Source organism: Hyla sarda, chromosome 8 (assembly GCF_029499605.1).
Source record: "Hyla sarda isolate aHylSar1 chromosome 8, aHylSar1.hap1, whole genome shotgun sequence".
NCBI lineage: Eukaryota > Metazoa > Chordata > Amphibia > Anura > Hylidae > Hyla > Hyla sarda.
In genome coordinates this window covers 103,066,513-103,089,234 of record NC_079196.1, presented here as the reverse complement: position 1 = coordinate 103,089,234, position 22,722 = coordinate 103,066,513, and the positions used below count along the sequence as shown (strand labels likewise).

At 46.2% G+C, this 22,722-nt stretch overlaps 1 protein-coding gene across 1 annotated transcript in view; it reads right to left on the bottom strand.

Moving 5' to 3' along the window:
* Positions 1-988: 988 nt before the first annotated feature.
* LOC130284222 (cytotoxic T-lymphocyte protein 4-like) overlaps positions 989-22,722 on the bottom strand; it is a 39,862-nt gene continuing 18,128 nt past the window's right edge. Inside the window, exons 4-5 of the mRNA XM_056534360.1 lie at positions 14,688-14,790; positions 989-2,586 (exon numbers count right to left, since the gene is read on the bottom strand). Of these exons, the coding sequence (XP_056390335.1) occupies positions 14,689-14,790 (102 nt within the window). The 3' untranslated portion in view covers positions 989-2,586; position 14,688. The remainder of the gene's footprint in view (positions 2,587-14,687; positions 14,791-22,722) is intronic.

The window sequence follows — 22,722 nt, the reverse complement described above, 5'->3', positions numbered from 1 at the left end:
ACAAAATAGTGTTTTTTCATCAATTTTGTCGCACAGTGATTTTTTTCCTGTTTCACCGTACATTTTTGGGTAAAATGACTAATGTCATTACAAAGTAGAATTAGTGCCATCATATAGAATTTAAGGTGAAAATTTTGAAGAGTTATGATTTTTTAAAGTTAAGGAGGAAAAATTGAAAATGAAAAAACGGAAAAAGCCCGGGTCCTTAAGGGGTTAAAGGGTACTCCAGTGCATTTAAACGTATCCCTGCTCTGCTGTATCACCTCGGACCCCCTCACCCCGTGGTCTCCTGAGGGGTGCCGGGACTCTTCGTGCAAGGAGCAGAGTTGACACGCCCCTCGATGTATTTCCATGGGAGCGCCAGAGATTCACAATATTCCGTTGCTCTCATAGAGATGCATGAGCATCTTGGTTGTAAATTACTTTTTGGATATACAGCAGGGCTCAAAGAGACAGGAGCGCCTTTTTGCTATTCAGAATTGTAATATTTTGATAGAATGAATTTCAATGTCACATTTGTCCTTGGGCTACCTGAACTAAAACGTTTATTCAGTTTAGTGATTAGTGGCTGCCTAACCAACCCAAACCTCAGCCAATAAAAACTCCTGACCATGACGCATTAGTTTCTAGAAGTCAACATGACTTTGTGCCGCTAGATCTTGTGAGCCAGAACTTTTTTTTCGAGATGTTTGAGGGCTTATTTTTTGTGAAATGAGTTGTCTCATTGCTAGAGGAGAATGAACGATAAAAAGAAAGAGGACAGTGCCTCATGTAATATAGTTTGCAAAAAGGTAGCCATGCAACCCCTTTGATTGATCAAACTCTCACCCATTCAGCTGTTTGGGCATATCACCCCAAATCTGGAGTTGGCGAAGGAATTGTGCAGCAAGCTGTTGGTGTCTGGACTGGTATATTATGCAGGAATCTGTAGTGGGTAATGAGGTGTGGAGGTATGGAAGATAACACCGGAGGTGACGCTCCTCAAGAAAATTGTTTATTAAAATTGGTTTATTTACATTAAAATAATTAAAACATGATACATAAAAGCAATAACATGTTTGGTAATATCATATCTCTTCTTTAGATTGCATGTAAGCATGCTCCAATAGAGGCAATTCTAGCAGGAGTCTGGCTGTATGTAAGTGGGCTTTTTGTATGTGACAGTGGGCTCTCACAGATGGTGTGGGCAAAGGAGCTGTGCTTGTGCCATCCAATGAATGTAATATGCTGTTAGCAAACTCAGTATATGCAAAAATTCGACATTTTCTCTTTTTGGATACGTTCACACATACAGCAGATTTGATGTGCAGGATTTGTAGCTGTTGATTAGAAGTTGTGCTCAGCCATTTAGTTTACATTGAAATCTGCAGCAGAAAATCCTGTGCATCAAATCCTGTGCATCAAATCCTGCGCATCAAATCCTGCGCATCAAATCTGTGAATGTGCCTAATATGAAGACTGCCAGTGTGTTATATAAAATAATATTATATTATTCTTATACTGTGTAGACTTTGACTAGACAGTGTAAGAATGCATCAGATTTATTACAGTGACCAAGGCTGTTTGAAAATCTGGAACATCTTTAGACTGGCCATTCCAACACATGCTCACCTAAGCCTGAAAACAAAGCTATTATTATTAAAATTGCACAAAAATATTATGACTAATTTCATCTTTATTCTAGTCCACAGTATTTTTAAAAATAATAAAAGTGAACAGTGATTTTGTGGTACCTAAACAAGATTTATAGGCATAAAAGTGGTTGGAACTAATAGACCAAGGCTAATGTGAAAAACCTAAAGGTGCATAGAAACATAGGGGGAAATTTATCATTGGTTTTACCCTTTTTCTGTTGTTAAAAAAAAATGATAAGAAGTTTCCTAATAATCCTTCTAACCAGATACCAAACCCATGTAACAAGAGCAACATACATTTTGCCCCTACCAATATGACTGTATACTCTTTCCTAAATTTAAGCAAGTGGTTACGCAATACAATTCAGAGTATTTCACAGTTATACTTGACATTAAGTACATAGGAAAATAAATTAGTCAGCTGCTTTGCCAGATAATACAAAAGTAGATGTGCATAATCCTGTGGTTGTGGTGAACTAGACTCTGCGACTTACAATATGTATCTTCATTTTACATGGTGAACCAGAAGTGAAATAAAAAAAAGTAATTGTAAAAACTACAATCATACCAATGTAACTAGAATTTTTTTTGCTTGTAGGCAATAAAAAAGAATACATTATTATGAACATTAACAATACACTTCCTTTGCAGCCAAATAAGCAAATAAGTCTGTGTTTTCAATGCGATATGCTGTACATACACACCTATGCAGCAAAGTTTGCAGAGAGTATAATTGCATTATTGTGATAAATTATCATTCTGTCACTTTGTAAAATTTTCCATGGACCATTTTCTGAATATATCCGCTGCTAGAGGTAATTTAGGTGTTTACTACATATAATTTTATTATTTAGTTCAGTGGAAGCTGCATAAACTTGTCTTCAGTAAGTTTTCCCAGAATGTTATCACTTAACTCCACTATTGTCAACTAGGAAGGATGGAAATGTTATACCTAGAAAGATATATCAAGAAATAATTAAGAACATTTTTGACTAATATACATTACAAAAACGGATATTCACTTTAAAATAAGCCCAGTGGGGCAGATTAATAAAAACCTGTGAAGAGGAAGAGTGGTGCAGTTGCCCATAGCAACCAATCAGATTGCTTCTTTCATTTTTAAAAAGGGCCTGTGAAAAATGAAAGAAGCAATCTGATTGGTTGCTAGGGTCAACTGCACCACTCTTCCCCTACACAAGTTTTGAAAAATCTCCCCCAGTATGTATGTAGCCATGAGAAACAGGATGCTTTAAAGGGGTACTGCAATGGAAAACATTTTATTTTAAATCAACTGGTGCCAGAAAGTAAACAGATTTGTAAATTTCTTATATAAAAAAAATCTTAATCCTTCCAGTACTTATCAGCTGCTATATGCTCCACAGGAATTTATTTTCTTTTATAATTTCCTTTCTGCCTGACCACAATGCTCTCTGATGACACCTTTGTCCATTTTAGGAACTGTCCAGAGTAGGAGCAATTCCCCATAGCAAACCTATCTTGCTCTGGACAGTTCCTGGCATGGACAGAGGTGTCAGCAGAGAGCACTGTGGTCAGACAGAAAGGAAATTCAAAAAGAAATGAACTTCCCCGTAGTATACAGCAGCTGATAAGTACTGGAAAGATTAAGTTTTTTTTTTTATAAAAGTAATTTACAAATCTGTTTAACTTTGTGGCACCAGTTGATTTAAAAAAAAATGTTTTCCATTGGAGTGCCCCTTTAAAGCATTAGGGTAATTAAACTTGTCTAATGTTTAGATCACATCATGTCTCAGTCCTGAGACCCACTGGGAGGGTAAGTAACAGCCGGATGAAGTGCATGGCAGCTCACTTCGCTCCCCGTCCAGCCACCCAATTCGACTCACTGGGTAGAATTCATCAAGGGATTTACACTGGATTTTTGGTGTATATTTATTGCAAAAAAAGTGGCATGTGCGACTTTTGTGTGACTTTTAGCGGTATGCCAGACTGCACGATTTTTCACAATCCAGCTGTTTTACAAGAGTTCTGTTTTTTGCTTAGCTGTAGGCAGGGATTTACTAACTGCGACTTTTGTTAAAAAGTCGCAAATGGGTTAAAAAGTTACAAAACTACACAAAAAACAAACTTGGCTTACAAAAAGTAGCGTAAAGTCCCGCTCACATCTAACACCCGCTGGCTCCCCGCATATATCACCCGCCGCCCGCATCGATCACTGGCTGACCGCATATACCACCCGCTGCTGTAAGACTGCAACTCCCAGCATGCCCTTACAGTGTGGACATGCTGGGAGTTGTAGTTTTGCTAGCTGGAGGGTGTTAAATGCGGCCGGATGGTATATGTGGGTTATATAGGGGAGGGGATGTGGTGGCATACTGTGGGCAGTGGGTGGTATATGCGAGGGGCAGCGGGTGATGGATGCGGCTGGGAGGTGGGGAGTGGAGCCGGATGGCCAGGAACCATAAATATAATACTACAACATTGTAATTTCATATTCCCCACCCGGAGCTTTGATTGGCCGAGTGGTCTCGGTCAATCACAGCTTCAGGAGGGAAAAATTAAATTACAGCACTGTAGTTTCATATTAATGGTAGCTGGACGGGGAGCAGATTGCTTGTCACCTGCGCTGCATGATTACAAATCCCAGCATGCCCTTACAGTAAGGACATGCTGGGAGTTGTAGTTGTGAGTTGCGGGCTGGTGACAATCGCTCCGCTCCCTGGCCGACTCACAGGAATATAATACTACGGCACTGTAGTTTCATATTTCCCTCCTGAAGCTGTGATCAGCCAATCACAGCTCTGGGCGGGGATTATGACATTTCAGTGCTGTAGTATTATATTCATGGTTTCCGGCTGGGGAGCAGAGCGGAGCACTTATCACCTGTCCGCATCTCACAGCTACAACTCCCAGCATGTCCTTACATGCGGTGCAGGTGACAAGCGCACCGCTCCCCAGTCGGCTACCATGAATATGAAACTACAGCACTATAGTTTCATTTTTCCCTCCTGAAGCTGTAATTGGCCGAGACCCTTCGACCAATCACAGCTCCAGGCGGGAAATATGAAATGACAATTCTGTAGTATTATATTCAAGGTTCCCAGTCGGCTCCGGATGGATTACGTTGATGACCAGTGATTTTTTTTTGTTTGTTTAATATTATTAAAATCTTAACGAGGGCTTGTGGGGGAGTGTTTTTTGGAATAAAATTTTTTTAAACGAGTGGTGTTTTTTTTTTTTTTTTTCTTAACAGGATTAGTAGTGGAAGCTGTCTAATACGGAAACAGCGACCCATAATTATACCAGGCAGCAACACCAATACATATATACTCTCTTTTTTTCTTATACATCCCCTACCACCCATCCCATAGGAGGGTTAGCAAATAACTTTTATTATGCATTTGAAGCTGTCTAATAGACGGAATCCATTACTAAGCCAGGCTTAGTGTTAGCCACAAAAACAGCTAGCGCTAACCCCCAATTATTACCCCGGTACCCACTGCCACAGGGGTGCCGGGAAGAATCAGTACCAACAGGCCCAGAGCGTCAAAAATTGCACCCCTGGGCCCAAGCGGTAACAGGCTGGCGTTATTTAGGCTGGGGAGGGCCAGTAACAATGGTCCTAACCAGCCCTGGTGACATCAGGCTGTTGCTGCTTGGTTGGTATTGTGCTGAGAATGAAAATACGGGGGAACGCTATGTGTTTTTTTTATCATTATTTCATTATTTATGCAAAAAATGTGTATGGTTCCCTGCATTTTCATTCTCAGTACGATACCAACCAAGCAGCAACAGCCTGATGTTACCAGATTAGGTTAGTACCATTGTCACTGCTCCTCCCCAGCCTAAATAACGCCAGTCTGTTACCACCTAGGCCCAGGAGTGCCATTTTTGACTCTCCGGGCCTGTTTGTACTACCTCTTCTTGGCACCCCTGTGGCAGTGGGTACTGGGTAATAATTGGGGGTTAGTGCTAGCTATTTTCGTGGCTACACAAAGCCCAGCTTAGTATTGGCTTCCGTCTATTTGGCAGCTTCCACTACTAACCCTGTTAAGAAAACAAAACATAAATAAAAACAACACACTTTAAAAAAAATGTATTCCAAAAAACACTCCCCCACAAACCCTCGTTATAACCATTTTATTAATATTAAACAAAAAAACAAAATGCTGGTCACCGTAGTGCTATGCATACACCGAACTGAAATGAGAAAAAAAAACATACAAAAAAGGAGTCAATACATTTAGGGGAAACAAAATTAAATAAATCCATATATATTGCAACTTTTTGTCACAAATGCGGCTTTAGAGCAGAGGAGAAGAGGTGGTGTTACAAAGTGGTGTTCTGAAGTCATTTCTTGGTTTTTGCTTATGTATGCCAAATTTATCAACCCCCCCCCCCCTGTGATGGTATGTGTCACACATAAACACTTACACCATGGAAAACAGTGTACTTAAGCACAGCTTGATGAATTTCCCCCACTGACTCCACAGACTAATAGAGTCAATGAGTCAGATTTGAGACTTAGTGTGATCAAATAGTAGGTTGAATAATATTCATACTGGTGGCTGTATTTTTCAATTGCAATTTACATTTCTGTTATTCTGTTAGCCCCACTCTGACTGCAGGGCTAGTGCAAGGATTTTTGCAACCCTAGGTGAAAGTTAATTTTGCCACCCCTTGCAACCCATCCATTGGCTTCGCCCTTTGACACGCCACACTTTCCTACTGGGGTGACACACTGTAATAAAACTCCTCATCATGTAATCACCTAACTACTGGGGTGACACACTGTAACACCCCCGTCTGTAACACCTCCCCTCCTTGCGACAGCGGTGCTGACTGGGCGTCTGCTTCGGACTTTATTGCAGCAGGCAGAGTGGCACCCCCATCAAAAGGGAACTCTAGGTGGCTGCCTATTTTGCTTATAGGCATAACCGGCCCTGTCTGACTGTCCAAATCCTAAGGTTACAAAATTACACTATTTGAGTAACGCCAATGTTACGCCGAGCACTCCGGGTCCCCGCTCCTCCCCGGAGCGCTCACAGCGTTCTCCTATTCGCAGCGCCCCGGTGCGCTGCGATAATGTTCCCAGCCGGGATGCGATTCGCAATGCGGGACGCGCCCGCTCGCGATGCGCATCCCGACTCGCTTACCAGACCCGTTCCCCGTCTGTGCTGTCCCGGCGCGCGCGGCCCCGCTCCTTAGGGCGCGCGCGCGCCGGGTCTTTACGATTTAAAGGGCCGGTGCGCCACTGATTGGCGCATGAGGTTTTAATCAGTACCTTCACCTGTGCACTTCCCTACTTATACCTTACTTCCCCTGCACTCCCTTGCTGGATCTTGTTGCCATTGTGCCAGTAAAAGCGTTTCCTTGTGTGTTCCTAGCCTGTGTTCCAGACCTCCTGCTGTTGCCCCTGACTACGATCCTTGCTGCCTGCCCTGACCTTCTGCTACGTCCGACCTTGCTCTTGTCTACTCCCTTGTACCGCGCTTATCTCAGCAGTCAGAGAGGTTGAGCCGTTGCCGGTGGATACGACCTGGTTGCTACCGCCGCTGCAAGACCATCCCGCTTTGCGGCGGGCTCTGGTGAATACTAGTAGCAACTTAGAACCGGTCCACCGACACGGTCCACGCCAATCCCTCTCTGGCACAGAGGAACCACCTACAGCCAGCCGAATCGTGACAGTAGATACGGCCATGGATCCCGCTGAGGTCCCGCTGCCAGTTGTCGCTGACCTCACCACGGTGGTCGCCCAGCAGTCGCAACAGATAGGCCACCAGCTGTCTTAACTGACCGTGATGCTACAGCAGCTACTACCACAGCTTCAACAATCATCTCCTCCGCCAGCTCCTGCACCTCCTCCGCAGCGAGTGGCCGCATCCAGCCTCCGTTTATCTTTGCCGGACAAATTTGATGGGGACTCTAAATTTTGCCGTGGTTTTCTTTCACAATGTTTCCTGCATTTGGAGATGATGTCGGACCAGTTTCCAACTGAAAGGTCAAAGGTGGCTTTCGTAGTCAGCCTTCTGTCTGGGAAAGCCCTGTCATGGGTCACACCGCTCTGGGACCGCAATGATCCTGTCACTACCTCTGTACACTCTTTCTTCACGGAGATTCGAAGTGTCTTCGACGAACCTGCCCAAGCCTCTTCTGCCGAGACTGCCCTGCTGAACCTGGTCCAGGGTAATTCTTCTGTTGGCGAGTACGCCATCCAATTCAGTACTCTCGCCTCCAAATTGTCCTGGAATGACAAGGCCCTCTGCGCGACCTTTAAAAAAGGCCTATCCAGTAACATCAAAGATGTGCTGGCCGCACGAGAAATCCCTGCTAACCTGCATGAACTTATTCATCTTGCCAACCGCATTGACATGCGTTTTTCCGAAAGGCGTCAGGAGCTCCGCCAGGATATGGACTTTGTTCGCACGAGGCGGTTTCTCTCCCCGGCTCCTCTCTCCTCTGGTCCACTGCAATCCGTTCCTGTTCCTTCCGCCGTGGAGGCTATGCAAGTTGACCGGTCTCGCTTGACATCTCAAGAGAGGACACGACGCCGCATGGAGAACCTTTGCCTGTACTGTGCCAGTACCGAACATTTCTTGAAGGATTGTCCTATCCGACCTCCACGTCAGGAAAGACGCACGCTGACTCCGCACAAAGGTGAGACGGCTCTTGATGTGAACTCTGCTTCTCCACGTCTTACTGTGCCTGTGCGGATTTCTTCTTCTACCTTCTCCTTCGCAGCTATGAGCTTCTTGGATTCCGGATCTGCAGGAAATTTTATTTTGGCCTCTTTCATCAACAGGTTCAACATCCGGATTATGCTGATGTTTTTTGCAAAAAACAAGCAGAGACTTTGCCTCCTCACAGGCCTTATGACTGTCCTATTGACCTCCTCCCTAGTACTACTCCACCCCGGGGCAGAATCTATCCTCTGTCTGCTCCGGAAACACAAGCCATGTCGGAGTACATCCAAGAGAATTTAAAAAAGGGGTTTATCCGCAAGTCTTCCTCCCCTGCCGGAGCTGGATTTTTTTTCGTTTCCAAAAAAGACGGCTCCTTACGCCCTTGCTGTTATGCCGAGCGCTCCGGGTCCCCGTTCCTCCCCGGAGCGCTCGCCTCATCTTCGTTGTTGCAGCGCCCCGGTCAGATCCACTGACCGGGTGCGCTGCGGTCCCGCCTTCAGCCGGGGTGCGATTCGCGATGCGGATAGCGCCCGCTCGCGATGCGCACCCCGGCCCCCGTACCTGACTCGCTCTCCCTCGGTCCTGTCCCGGCGCGCGCGGCCCCGCTCCCTAGGGCGCGCGCGCGCCGGGTCTCTGCGATTTAAAGGGCCAGTGCACCAATGATGGTGCCTGGCCCAATCTTCCCAATTAGCTTAATTGGCTCCCACCTGTGCACTTCCCTATATCACCTCACTTCCCCTGCACTCCCTTGCCGGATCTTGATGCACTTGTGCCTAGTGAAAGCGTTCCCTTGTCTGTTCCTAGTCCGTGTTCCTGACCTCCTGCCGTTGCCCCTGACTACGATCCTTGCCGCCTGCCCCCGACCTTCTGCTACGTCCGACCTTGCTTCTGCCTACCCCCTGGTACCTCGCCTATCTTCAGCATCTTCAGCAGCCAGAGAGGTAAGCCGTTGCTAGTGGATACGACCTGGTCACTACCGCCGCAGCAAGACCATCCCGCTTTGCGGCGGGCTCTGGTGAAAACCTGTAGTGGCTTAGAACCGGTCCACTAGCGCGGTCCTCTCCATCCCTCTCTGGCACAGAGGATCCACTACCTGCCAGCCGGCATCGTGACAGTAGATCCGGCCATGGATCCCGCTGAAGTTCCTCTGTCAGTTGTCGCTGACCTAACCACGGTGGCCGCCCAGCAAGCCCGACAGATCGCCCTTCTAACCCGTCAGCTGTCGGAAATGTCCACCATTTCGCACCAACTTCAGTCGCAACTTCTCCAGCAATCTTCTCCTCCGCCAGCTCCTGCACCTCCTCCGCAGCGAGTGGCCACTCCTAGCCTCTGCCTGTCCTTGCCGGACAAATTTGATGGGGACTCTAAGTATTGCCGTGGCTTTCTTTCGCAATGTTCCCAGCACTTGGAGATGATGTCGGACCAGTTTCCTACTGAAAGGTCTAAGGTGGCTTTCGTGTTCTGCCTTCTGTCTGGAAAAGCCCTGTCATGGGCCGCACCGCTCTGGGACCGCAATGACCCCGTCACTGCCTCTGTACACTCCTTCTTCTCGGAAATTCGAAGTGTCTTTGAGGAACCTGCCCGAGCTTCTTCAGCCGAGATTGCCCTGCTGAACCTGGCCCAGGGTGTTTCTTCCGTTGGCGAGTACGCCATTCAGTTCCGTGCTCTTGCTTACGAGTTGTCCTGGAATAGTGAGGTTCTCTGCGCGACCTTTAAAAAAGGCCTATCCAGCAACATTAAAGATGTTCTGGCCGCACGAGAGACTCCTGCTGACCTACATGAACTCATTCATCTTGCCACTCGCATTGACATGCGTTCTTCCGGATGGCGTCTGGAGCTTCGCCTGGATATGGACTTTGTTCGCACGAAGCGTTTTTTCTCCCCGGCTCCTCTCTCCTCTGGTCCTCTGCAATCTGTTCCTGTGCTTCCCGCCGCGGAGGCTATGCAAGTTGACCGGTCTCGCTTGACACCTCAAGAGAGGACACCACGCCGCATGGAGAATCTTTGCCTGTACTATGCCGGTACCGAACACTTCCTGAAGGATTGTCCTATCCGTCCTCCCCGCCTGGAAAGACGTACGCTGACTCCGCACAAAGGTGACACAGTTCTTGATGTCAACTCTGCTTCTCCACGCCTTACTGTGCCTGTGCGGATATCTGCCTCTACCTTCTCCTTCTCTACTATGCTCTTCTTGGATTCCGGATCTGCAGGAAAATTTTTTTTGGCCTCTCTCATCAACAGGTTCTACGTTCCTGTGACCAGTCTCGCCAGACCCCTCTACATCTATTGTTTTTACAATAAAAGATTGGACTGTCTCGTACGTTTCCACACAGAACCCCTCCTAATTTGCATCGGACCTCATCACGGAAAAATTGAGTTTTTTTTCCTCAGGTTCTTTGGCCCCAAGAAGAGGGGGAGACCCAAGGGGGGGGGTACTGTTACGCCGAGCGTTCCGGGTCCCCGTTCCTCCCCGGAGCGCTCGCCTCATCTTCGTTGTTGCAGCGCCCCGGTCAGATCCACTGACCGGGTGCGCTGCGGTCCCGCCTTCAGCCGGGGTGCGATTCGCGATGCGGATAGCGCCCGCTCGCGATGCGCACCCCGGCCCCCGTACCTGACTCGCTCTCCCTCGGTCCTGTCCCGGCGCGCGCGGCCCCGCTCCCTAGGGCGCGCGCGCGCCGGGTCTCTGCGATTTAAAGGGCCAGTGCACCAATGATGGTGCCTGGCCCAATCTTCCCAATTAGCTTAATTGGCTCCCACCTGTGCACTTCCCTATATCACCTCACTTCCCCTGCACTCCCTTGCCGGATCTTGATGCACTTGTGCCTAGTGAAAGCGTTCCCTTGTCTGTTCCTAGTCCGTGTTCCTGACCTCCTGCCGTTGCCCCTGACTACGATCCTTGCCGCCTGCCCCCGACCTTCTGCTACGTCCGACCTTGCTTCTGCCTACCCCCTGGTACCTCGCCTATCTTCAGCATCTTCAGCAGCCAGAGAGGTAAGCCGTTGCTAGTGGATACGACCTGGTCACTACCGCCGCAGCAAGACCATCCCGCTTTGCGGCGGGCTCTGGTGAAAACCTGTAGTGGCTTAGAACCGGTCCACTAGCGCGGTCCTCTCCATCCCTCTCTGGCACAGAGGATCCACTACCTGCCAGCCGGCATCGTGACACTTGCATTGATTACCGCGGACTTAATAAAATCACTGTAAAAAAACGCTATCCCCTACCTCTTATCTCGGAACTCTTTGATCGCCTACGAGGGGCCCACATCTTTACCAAGCTGGACTTAAGAGGTGCATATAATCTCATCCGCATCAGAGAGGGGGACGAGTGGAAGACCGCATTTAACACCAGAGATGAACACTTTGAATATCTGGTTATGCCCTTTGGGCTTTGCAATGCCCCTGCCGTCTTCCAAGACTTTGTAAATGAAATTTTTCATGATCTTCTATATACCTGTATTGTGGTTTACCTAGACGATATTCAGATTTTTTCTGCTAACCTAGAAGAACACCGCCAGCATGTCCGCATGGTTCTTCAGAGACTTCGGGACAATGCCAAAATGGAAAAATGTCTCTTTGAATGTCAATCTCTTCCCTTCCTAGGATACTTAGTCACTGGCCAGGGACTACAAATGGACCCAGATAAACTATCAGCTGTATTGGATTGGCCACGCCCCTCCGGACTCCGTGCTATCCAACGTTTTTTGGGGTTTGCCAATTATTACAGACAATTTATTCCACACTTTTCCACTATTGTGGCTCCTATCGTGGCCCTAACCAAGAAAAACGCCAACCCTAAGTCCTGGCCTCCTCAAGCGGAAGACGCATTCAATCATCTCAAGACTTCCTTTTCTTCTGCTCCCGTACTCTCCAGACCTGATCCATCTAAGCCCTTCTCGCTGGAGATAGACGCCTCCTCGGTGGGAGCTGGAGCAGTACTCCTACAAAAAAATTCTTCCGGGCATGCTGTTACTTGTGGTTTCTTTTCTAGGACCTTCTCTCCGGCGGAGAAAAACTACTCCATTGGTGATCGAGAACTACTGGCCATAAAATTGTCGCTTGAGGAATGGAGGCACCTGCTTGAGGGATCCAAATATCCAGTTATTATATACACTGATCACAAGAATCTCTCTTATCTTCAGTCTGCCCAACGGCTGAACCCTCGCCAGGCTAGGTGGTCGTTGTTCTTTGCCCGTTTTAACTTAGAAATTCATTTTCGCCCTGCTGACAAGAACATTAGGGCTGATGCCCTCTCTCGTTTATCGGATGCCTCTGAAGTGGAAGCTTCCCCGCAACACGTTATTCCTCCGGACTGTCTGATCTCCACTTCTCCAGCTTCCATCAGACAAACTCCTCCAGGGAAGACCTTCGTCTCTCCACGCCAGCGCCTCAGGATTTTCAAGTGGGGACACTCCTCACACCTCGCAGGCCATGCTGGCATCAAAAAATCCATCCAGCTCATCTCTCGATTTTATTGGTGGCCTACCCTGGAAGCTGATGTTGTTGATTTAGTGTGGGCTTGTGCAGTCTGTGCCCGCGATAAGACCCCTCGCCAGAAGCCTGCTGGTTTCCTCCATCCTCTGCTTGCTCCTGAACGACCATGGTCTCAGATTGGTATGGACTTTATTACTGACTTACCTTTATCCCATGGCAACACAGTTATTTGGGTGGTCGTTGATCGATTCTCCAAGATGGCCCCATTTATCCCTCTTCCAGGTCTTCCTTCTGCGCCTCAGTTGGCGAAACAATTTTTTATACACATTTTTCGCCTTCACAGGCTGCCCACGCATATCGTCTCGGATAGAGGCGTTCAATTTGTGACTAAATTCTGGAGGGCCCTCTGTAATCAGCTCAAAATCAAATTAAACTTCTCGTCTTCTTATCATCCCCAATCCAATGGGCAAGTAGAAAGAATTAATCAGGTTCTGGGTGACTATTTGCGACATTTTGTTTCCTCCCGCCAGGATGACTGGGCAGATCTTCCACCATGGGCCGATTCTCGTACAATTTCAGAGTCTCTGAATCTTCCGCTAAATTCCCATTCTTCGTGGTGTACGGCCGTCACCCTCTTCACCCCCCCCCCCCTTCCCACTCCCATGCCCTCTGGTTTGCCCGCTGTTGATGAGGTGACTCGGGACTTCTCCACCATATGGAAAGAGACTCAAAATTCTCTCTTACAGGCTTCATCCCGGATGAAAAAACATGCCCATAGGAAAAGAAGAATTCCCCCCATTTTTTCTCCCGGAGACAAAGTATGGCTCTCCGCCAAGTATGTCCGCTTTCGTGCCCCCAGTTATAAACTGGGACCACGTTATCTTGGTCCTTTCAAAATCAAGTGCCAAATCAACCCTGTCTCTTGCAAACTCCTTCTTCCTCCTTCTCTCCGTATTTCCAATGCTTTCCATGTCTCTCTCCTTAAACCCCTCATCCTTAACCGCTTCTCTCCCAAAGTTGTTTCTCCCACTCCAGTTTCCGGGTCCTCTGACGTTTTTTCGGTGAAAGAAATTCTGGCATCCAAGACGGTCAGAGGTAAAAAAAAATTTTGGGTTGATTGGGAGAATTGCGGCCCAGAGGAGAGATCATGGGAACCTGAGGACAACATCCTGGACAAGAATCTTATCCTCAAATTCTCTGGTTTCAAAAAGAGGGGGAGACCCAAGGGGGAGTACTGTTACGCCGAGCGCTCCGGGTCCCCGCTCCTCCCCGGAGCGCTCACAGGGTACTCCTATTCGCAGCACCCCGGTCAGACCTGCCGACCGGGTGCGCTGCGATAATGTTCCCAGCCGGGATGCGATTCGCGATGCGGGACACGCCCGCTCGCGATGCGCATCCCGACTCGCTTACCAGACCCGTTCCCCGTCTGTGCTGTCCTGGCGCGCGCGGCCCCGCTCCTTAGGGCATGCGCGCGCCGGGTCTTTGCGATTTAAAGGGCCGGTGCGCCACTGATTGGCGCATGAGGTTTTAATCAGTACCTTCACCTGTGCACTTCGCTACTGATACCTCACTTCCCCTGCACTCCCTTGCCGGATCTTGTTGCAATTGTGCCAGTGAAAGGGTTTCCTTGTGTGTTCCTAGCCTGTGTTCCAGACCTCCTGCCGTTGCCCCTGACTACGTTCCTTGCTGCCTGCCCTGACCTTCTGCTACGTCCGACCTTGCTCTTGTCTACTCCCTTGTACCGCGCTTATCTCAGCAGTCAGAGAGGTTGAGCCGTTGCCGGTGGATACGACCTGGTTGCTACCGCCGCTGCAAGACCATCCCGCTTTGCGGCGGGCTCTGGTGAATACCAGTAGCAACTTAGAACCGGTCCACCGACACGGTCCACGCCAATCCCTCTCTGGCACAGAGGATCCACCTCCAGCCAGCCGAATCGTGACAGCCAATTTATTAGCCCATCTTACCTTAATGCGCAATGTATTTTGGAAGAGGGACAGAAGCCATGTGCATATATTCACCATTATGCTCCGTCAGCTGCATATTTCTAGCAACGCATTCCCTGCAATGCTATCAAAAACAGGTACTGTTAATAATTGCAAACATTTCTACACATTTCTGTTGCAAAAAGTGACCAAACATAGGGAAACAAATTACAAAACTTTCGATTAGAATACGAGTTCAGTCAAAACTTTACTTAAAATTTGGTCAGAACTTTGCTAAAAGTTCAGTATGGCTAGAACTTGAACATTGGGTGGGTTGGCTCAGCAGAACCTGCTAAAATAATATTAGCTACATAACAAAGAGGAAGAGGAGTCCCATAATGCCCTTTCAACGTCTCCCTTACTTAGCCAATCAGGGGGCAGTGTAGTGGTGATGTCAAAGCCAATATAAAAGCCTATGCACATAGCTTCAGCAGCCATTTTAAAGATAGCAGATGTTAGCTGAGGCTCTTTGTGAGGGACACTAAGCAGAAAACAACATACACAAACACAATGGCCCTGATTTACTATTGTAAACCCTACATGTTGTGTTGGCTTATGCACCAGATTCTGGTGCATTGCACCAGCAATTCTTTTTGCGCCAGAATGTGCGCCAGGACTGAAAAGAAAAACGACTAGCTCTCCATTTTACTGAGAAAACCGGTAAGTGGGCGTGTACCAACCTTTTCACTAAAACTCAACATATTTACTAAGGTTTCCACAGAAAATGTAGCAAATTTGAGCTGAGGAAAACCAGACAGATCAGAACATGTGTAAACAAATCTAAATGTAGGAAAATCTTAGTAAATACCGTGGGGGAAAAAATTTAGGTAATTAAAACCCACAAAGAAAACTACACTCCACTCTTACTAACTCAGGGTCAATATTTGTAGTAGTAAATCTCACCTTAGGACTTGAGGTTTAGTGAACTTTTCAAATCTACATGTAGTGGTACAGATAGTATTTAAACATAGTACATTTTAAATCCATACCCTAAGTCCTTAAAGGGGTACTCCAGTGGGAAAACTTTTTTTTTAAATCAACTGGTGCCAGAATGATAAATATATTTGTAAAAATTATCAGCTTATTTATCAGCTACTGTATGCTCCAGAGGAAGTTGATAGTTCTTTTCTGTCTGACCACAGTGCTCTTTGCTAACACCTCTGTCTGTGTCAGGAACTGTCCAGAGTAGGAGCAAATCCCCATAGCAAACCTATCCTGCTCTGGACAGTTCCTGACATGGACAGAGGTGTCAGCAGAGAACACTGTGGTCAGGCAGAAAAAGAAAAACTTAACTTCCTCTGTAGTATACAGCAGCTGACAAGTTATGGAAGAATTAAGATTTTATTTCATAGCAGTAATTTACTAATCTGTTTAACTTTCTGGAGCCAGTTGATTAAAAAAAATGTTTTCCACCGGAGCACCCCTTTAAAATAATTTTAACAGACCCTAAACTACCTCTAAATATGTAATTGGGGCCAATTTGCACCATGACCTCTGGGTTCTACCTGATCCGCGATATGTCAAACTCAAGCTGTTCCTTTGTGATAGATTGCCTTATCTGCTACTGTCAGAACCTCTCAGACCTGCTCTGCACTCCGATTGCCTTACTTAATTAAGCAAACATTAGCCTGGCTGTCAATGAAACTTTCTTGTGGGAGCAATGTTACCTTTGAACTAACAATTGTCTCATTTGCCAAATTGGCAAACATTTGGGGGAAAGGACTAGCTTCTCTGACAATTTTTTCCATACACCATCTCCTGTCAACCCCTGAAATGCCTTATTTTTCTGTACTTCCATACTTTCATCCTGATTCACATCTGCCCCAGGAATTTTCTTAGACTAGTAGATCCCAATTTGCAATTTGCTCAAGAATCTGGGCTTTCAATGCACACATCTCACATAGAAATATGCATAGACATATTGCAGACAGCGTGCGCAAATGAAGCACACAGGAAAGCCATGAACGAGCCATGTGTGTCAATTAACAGCGTAACATAAGCGGAGAAAGGTGGTGTTGCCCGGGAACATAACTTAACTTTGTCAATGTGTCATTTAACATGGTAAATGTGCTCTCTCCGGTCTGATAGTACTCCTCTGTGCTCTCTCCTGTCTGATAGTACTCCTCTGTGCTCTCTCCTGTCTGATAGTACTCCTCTGTGCACTCTCCTGTCTGATAGGACTCCTCTGTGCTCTTTCCTGTCTGATAGGACTCCTCTGTGCTCTCTCCTGTCTGATAATACTCCTCTGTGCTCTCTCCTCTCTGATAGGACTCCTCTGTGCTCTCTCCTGTCTGATAGTACCCCTCTGTGCTCTCTCTTGTCTGATAGTACTGCCCTGTGCTCTCTCCTGTCTAATAGCACTCCTCTGTGCTCTCTCCTGTCTGATAGGACTCCTCTGTGCTCTCTCCTGTCTGATAATACTCCTCTGTGCTCTCTCCTCTCTGATAGTGCTCCTCTGTACTCTCTTCTGTCTGATAGGTTTCCTTTGTGCTCTCTCCTGTCCTATAAATTTGTGCAAAAATGGATGATGGGTGGTCACACCAAATATTGATCTGATTTAGTTTATTCACTTTGAATTTTGTTAGTTGATAAAAGAAAACAAAACAAACTATTAACATTTATATTGTTGAAAACATTCTTACTTTGCTTCATTTTTCCATGCCAGCCTAAAATCTTTGCACAGTACTGTAAATCTGTGCTCCTTCTGGGATAAGTAGTATATAGTGATTGACAGTTGTCTGTGTATACGAGTACTTTTAGAGAGTAGGACCGCCCACATAACACCTTAGCCCAGAATAGGCATAGATTTCCATGAATTAACGACAAATTATTCTAAATCTTTTCCCCACATAACTATATATCAGTCTGCTCATCTCCTCTTGCTGTATAATATGCTTTTTTTTTTACAAATTTGACTACATTTTCCAAATGAAAGGTTCCTTTTAATTGTATTAACAGTTATATGGCTTACATTTTCACAAGAGCCTTAAAGGGAATGTCTACAAATGTTTTTGTTTGTTTTAAACATTTAGGGACCTCACAGGAATGTGCTGTCTCATACACGGCTATACATTCCATGCAGTCTCCGCACAAAGAATGAACAATGAACAAATTCCGCTGTGTGCACAGAGCAGCAGAATCCCGTTGAATTCACTGGGACTCTGCTGCAGCGGAATTTCCGTACAGACATTCCTAGCGCTATTCCGCACAGAAATTCTAACATGTGCACATAGCCTAAGGGTCTATTCACACGTACAGTATCCTGCGAAGATTTGATGCGCAGGATTTGTAGCTGCAGATTTAAAGCTGTGCTCAGTTATTTAGTTTACACTAAAATCTGCATTAAATCTGCGTAGGATACTGTACGTGTGAACGTACCCTAAGGGTATGTTCACACGTACAAGATCTGCTGCATATTTTTGGTGCAATGTTTGTGCCGCTGATTTTGATACCCATTAACTTCAATGGATAGCAAAATCAGCTACAGAGGGGGCGTGGCTTCGCCATGCTTGAGATGAGCCAGACGCACTAGGAGCTTCTGCCTGGGCCGCTTTCTAAAGGCTTATCTTATGAGAGGCAAATCTCGGGGGAGAAGCCGGAAAAAGTTAGCCCAAAGTGCCTGCAACCCACAACGACTGATCACTGGCTTTTTCCAGCCCCGCATCCCGCCCGCTACAGCTCAGATGTCAGAGCCACGGCCACCCGCCTGTCAGCTCAGCATGCTCTGACGTCCTCTGGATCCAAAGATCCCTCCCAGCTCCTTGCTCACCAGTAGCCCAACCGGAATGCCGCAAACATGACAAGACCCACAAGAGCTCTGCAGACACTCAGGCACAGTGGCGCAAGACCTCTTCCCTGCATCCTCCATCTTATGCAGGGAGTGAAGCCCACGCTGTGTCAATCTGTACCACGGCCACCACTGTAATGGCGTCCTCCAGACCAATGGTAAATTACTACCCTACTCCTACTGAAGCGATGAGGACAACCCTTGCTGTGCAGGCCCACTCCAATCAGCCACCATTATCATTGTCTGACCAACTGCATACCACATACCAGCCTCAACATGCTGTTACTGACATACTTTCTTCTCTTGCTACCTGTATGACGGAGAGTATGATCCCACTCTCCCGTGTCCTGAAATGGTAGTCAATACTTTAATAAAACATCTAGAACTGCAAACCCTGCTGGCACTCTTTCCTACTAAATCAGACATGCCCACTTTAGCTATTGACTTAAAATTAGCCTGGAGGCAAGACCTCAAACCAGTCAAAGCTGAGGTGTCCAGCCTGTCATAACAAGTTCACCAGCTTGAAGAATTCCGCACCTCTGTGTCTGCACAAATCCAAGAACTGCAGGAAATCACCAAACATCTCTCTCTTCAATAAGCTACTGAAATTGAACACCTTGATGATCTAGAAAATAGGAACAAAAGGAACAATACTAGGGTCAAAGGACTACCGGAATCTGTTCCTCCACAAGAAATCCCAATTACTCTCCAACAACTATTCAATAAGATCCTCCAAAGACCCAGGACACACCTCTGGAACTTGACAGAGCCCACAGGGCCCTTAAAGCCAAAGACCCTAACCCTAAGAAACCCAGGGATGTTATTTGTGGGGTCCATAATTTCTTGATCAAGGATGACACAATGAGGCAGGCACGATGCCTCCCCAACCTATCCTATAACGGAACACCGATATATCTCTTCCTTTACCTATCCCTCTGTACTCTCAAACTGCGAGCAGCTCTGAAACCTCTACTGCAACTACTGCAAAATGCCCAGATTACCTACCGCATGGTTTCCCATTCTCTCTAACTGCTAGACATGGCTCCACTTCTGCCATATTACGAAGACCAGATGACCTCCGCCACTTTCTATCTACATTCAAGCTACCTCCGGTCCCCTTGCCAGATTGGGACTGCCTATTCCTCCCTGTCTCTCTTCAAAGACCAAAGGCCCCTGACAAGAGACTGACCACTGATGGCTGGTCAGCTGGCGCTTCTCTAACACCTCTCCCTCAGAGGAGCAAGGGAAAAACCTGAACAAGCAAACCTGCTAAGTAGTTTGACTTTTCTCCTCTGCTCTTCCTCTGTTGTAGCTCCCTGATTTGGGCTTATTGCCCCTCAGCTACAATCCCGGAACATATCGTATAATCTTTGATAATATTGATGTTGACTATTCTGTTACCTCAACCGTAGTATTCTTACATTATATCTGCCTCTTCCCCATGTTACCTGACGATTTTAGTTGTTCATGCCTCCCAATATTTTGTCACTGTTTTATAGCCCATTGGCTATTTGCTGCTGTTAGCTTTGCACCCTTTGCTAGCACCCGAGTAGTTTTGCTATACCCCCCCCCCCCGCATTGCATATTATTTGTTACTATCCCTACTAACCCTTTTCACCACGCCTCAGATTAGGCGCACCTTCTACAATTCCCACCTTAGCTTGAGGTTGGACTGGTTCTGACCTTGTTACCGGCCCTTATGGCCTAATTTTTTAGACCCCATGTACCCATTCCCTTATTGATACTTTTTTCTCCCTTACTCCTTTCTTACCCTTGCTTTCTCTGTTTTCTTCCCTACTGTAGGAGTAGCGATTCCTCCCTCTATCTGCCCTGCGCAGGGACTGTGCTGGCAACCCGAGACACCCGTGGTAAGTGGACTCATCATACACTGCACCCACATGGCGGCTGATATCACACTGGCAACCCTTAATGTCAAGGGTTTCAACACACCAGAAAAATGATCCCAAATTCCATTCTCCCACCACAAACAACATATTCATATCCTGGCTTTACAGGAAAAATATCCTTTATTAACCTAGATATAGCTAAGATGCAGTACCTTCCATCTTCCCTATACATTACACCAATTGGTCAACTCTGGTCTCTATAATATATATATATATATAAATATATACCATCAGCCTCGTCCGTCCATCTACACCTAACCCAATTTAATGTCTTTCCTGCAGAATTGTTGCAATACTGAGAAACAGTGTGTAAAACTAGGATAGAGGATATGTCTCGGGTAACCGTGGTAACGGGACGCCTCATGAATGCCGACATGAGAGTGTATCATGTGACTATCACATGACCTTGTACGTCACTATACAGGGCCAACATCTAGGCTTGTGATAATGTAGGCAGACGGGTAAAACAGTATCCTTAATATGGCGATCTAGTTCCTCTGATAGAGGTAAAGATCTGCTAGAAGATACTGCGGATACTAACCAGATATCTCTGTAATAGCCGTGGCATGACGCGCGTGGGACCGGAAGTGACTATACGTCACCAGAAGTACCCGGCGGCATCTGCCACGAGCTAGAAGGTATTTAAACATGACAGTGTGGGACATGCGGTTCAGCTGTGCAGACCAACAGTGGACCGGGGTGCACATCGGGCGCCGCTATCGATATCCCATACAGCCTTTAGGAGTGAGGTATGTACATGTGCCTCAATCGGAACCAATTATGGCAGCATATCCTTATGCATATGCTTGATCTTACTGCATACATATTCTTATGTATATATCTGATCATACTGTTTCTTTACCATGCAGGCAGACTGATGCTCATTGTGAGCTAGCTTATACTCCTGACACAAGTCTTTATTTATTGGACTATTCCTACAAACGTTCCTTGATAAACCCCGCTATTAAAGGGAGAAACGCGTCGGAACTAATGGATCATGAACTGTAATGTACATTTTAAACATTATTTTTCACTTTATGCACATGAGGTGATATTGGATTTACTATACCTGAACAAATGGTGAGCCTAACCCTGTGTTGTCAAACATTATTTTGAGCTGTTTGCACAACTGGGTGTTGTGTTGTTGATAACTATATCATACTACCTATGTATTGGCAACTGAGGAATTGAAGTGTGATATTCCCTCTGCTCGTGTAGCCTGGGGGACGGTGATATCTCACACTCTCACCATATACAGGATTACTGCAGATATTAGTTGTCATTAACTCTATCTGATACCTGTTAAATTGGGTATTATAGGTCTGTGGTCCAATACCTCGTTATTATTATTTGATTTATTTGGGTGATCACGAGTGTATATCACAATTTGTTGAAATTTTACATTTTAATGCATATCAATAAATATTAAGTTTTAATTATTATTTGTTTACAAGGGTCCTGACAGGGCTGTGATAAAATATACAGGAAACCCACTTCAAGGAAGGTCATCTCCCTAGACTAAATAATCAATACTACCCAACTTGGCTTCACAGTGTCAACCTCGAAGCCAGGATGAAGGTAGTTTCAGTGGTGTTCCACAGATCTCTCCCAGTTACAATCACTTCCTCTTCCCTTGATCCTGATGCATGCTATGCCTTTGCAAATTGTGAGGTCTCGGGCCAATCTTTCACTATAGCAACAATATACTCTCCCAAAAGGAATCAAGTGTCTTTCTTTCTGAGAGTATTGGATAAAATGACAGATTTTGTATCAGGCCCAATTTTGTTGTGTGGCGATTTTAACTTAGCCCTTTTCCCTCAGGTGGACACTTTCTCAGGTCATGCAAGCCTATCTCATAGTAAACTTTGTGCTCTCAGAAGGAAACTGCACTCCCTAAAACTTAGTGATGAGTGGAGGACCCTACATCCCCAGGATCGTGACTACACTTTCTATTCACATCCTAATCATGTATATAGTCATATCGACTATATCTTCTGCCCCCATCATATGCTACCCACTGTACTTGGTTCCAGAATAGGTGTAGTAACCTTATCCGACCACGCCCCTGTCACATGTACATTCCGGCTCTCTTCTCTATGCCAAACCCTGTTCTTCATGGAGACTTAATGAATCTCTCCTGTTAGATACTCTATGCCTGCAAGATATTAAGAAATCTATAGAGCACTTCCAAACCGATCATCTCCTTGATGCCTCTCCACCATTAATTAAATGGGAAGCCTTGAAGTGTGTTCTTTGAGGAGTCCTCGTGAAGCATGGGGCGCGTCTTAAGAGAGAACACTCGGCTAAAATGGTGTCCCTCTTG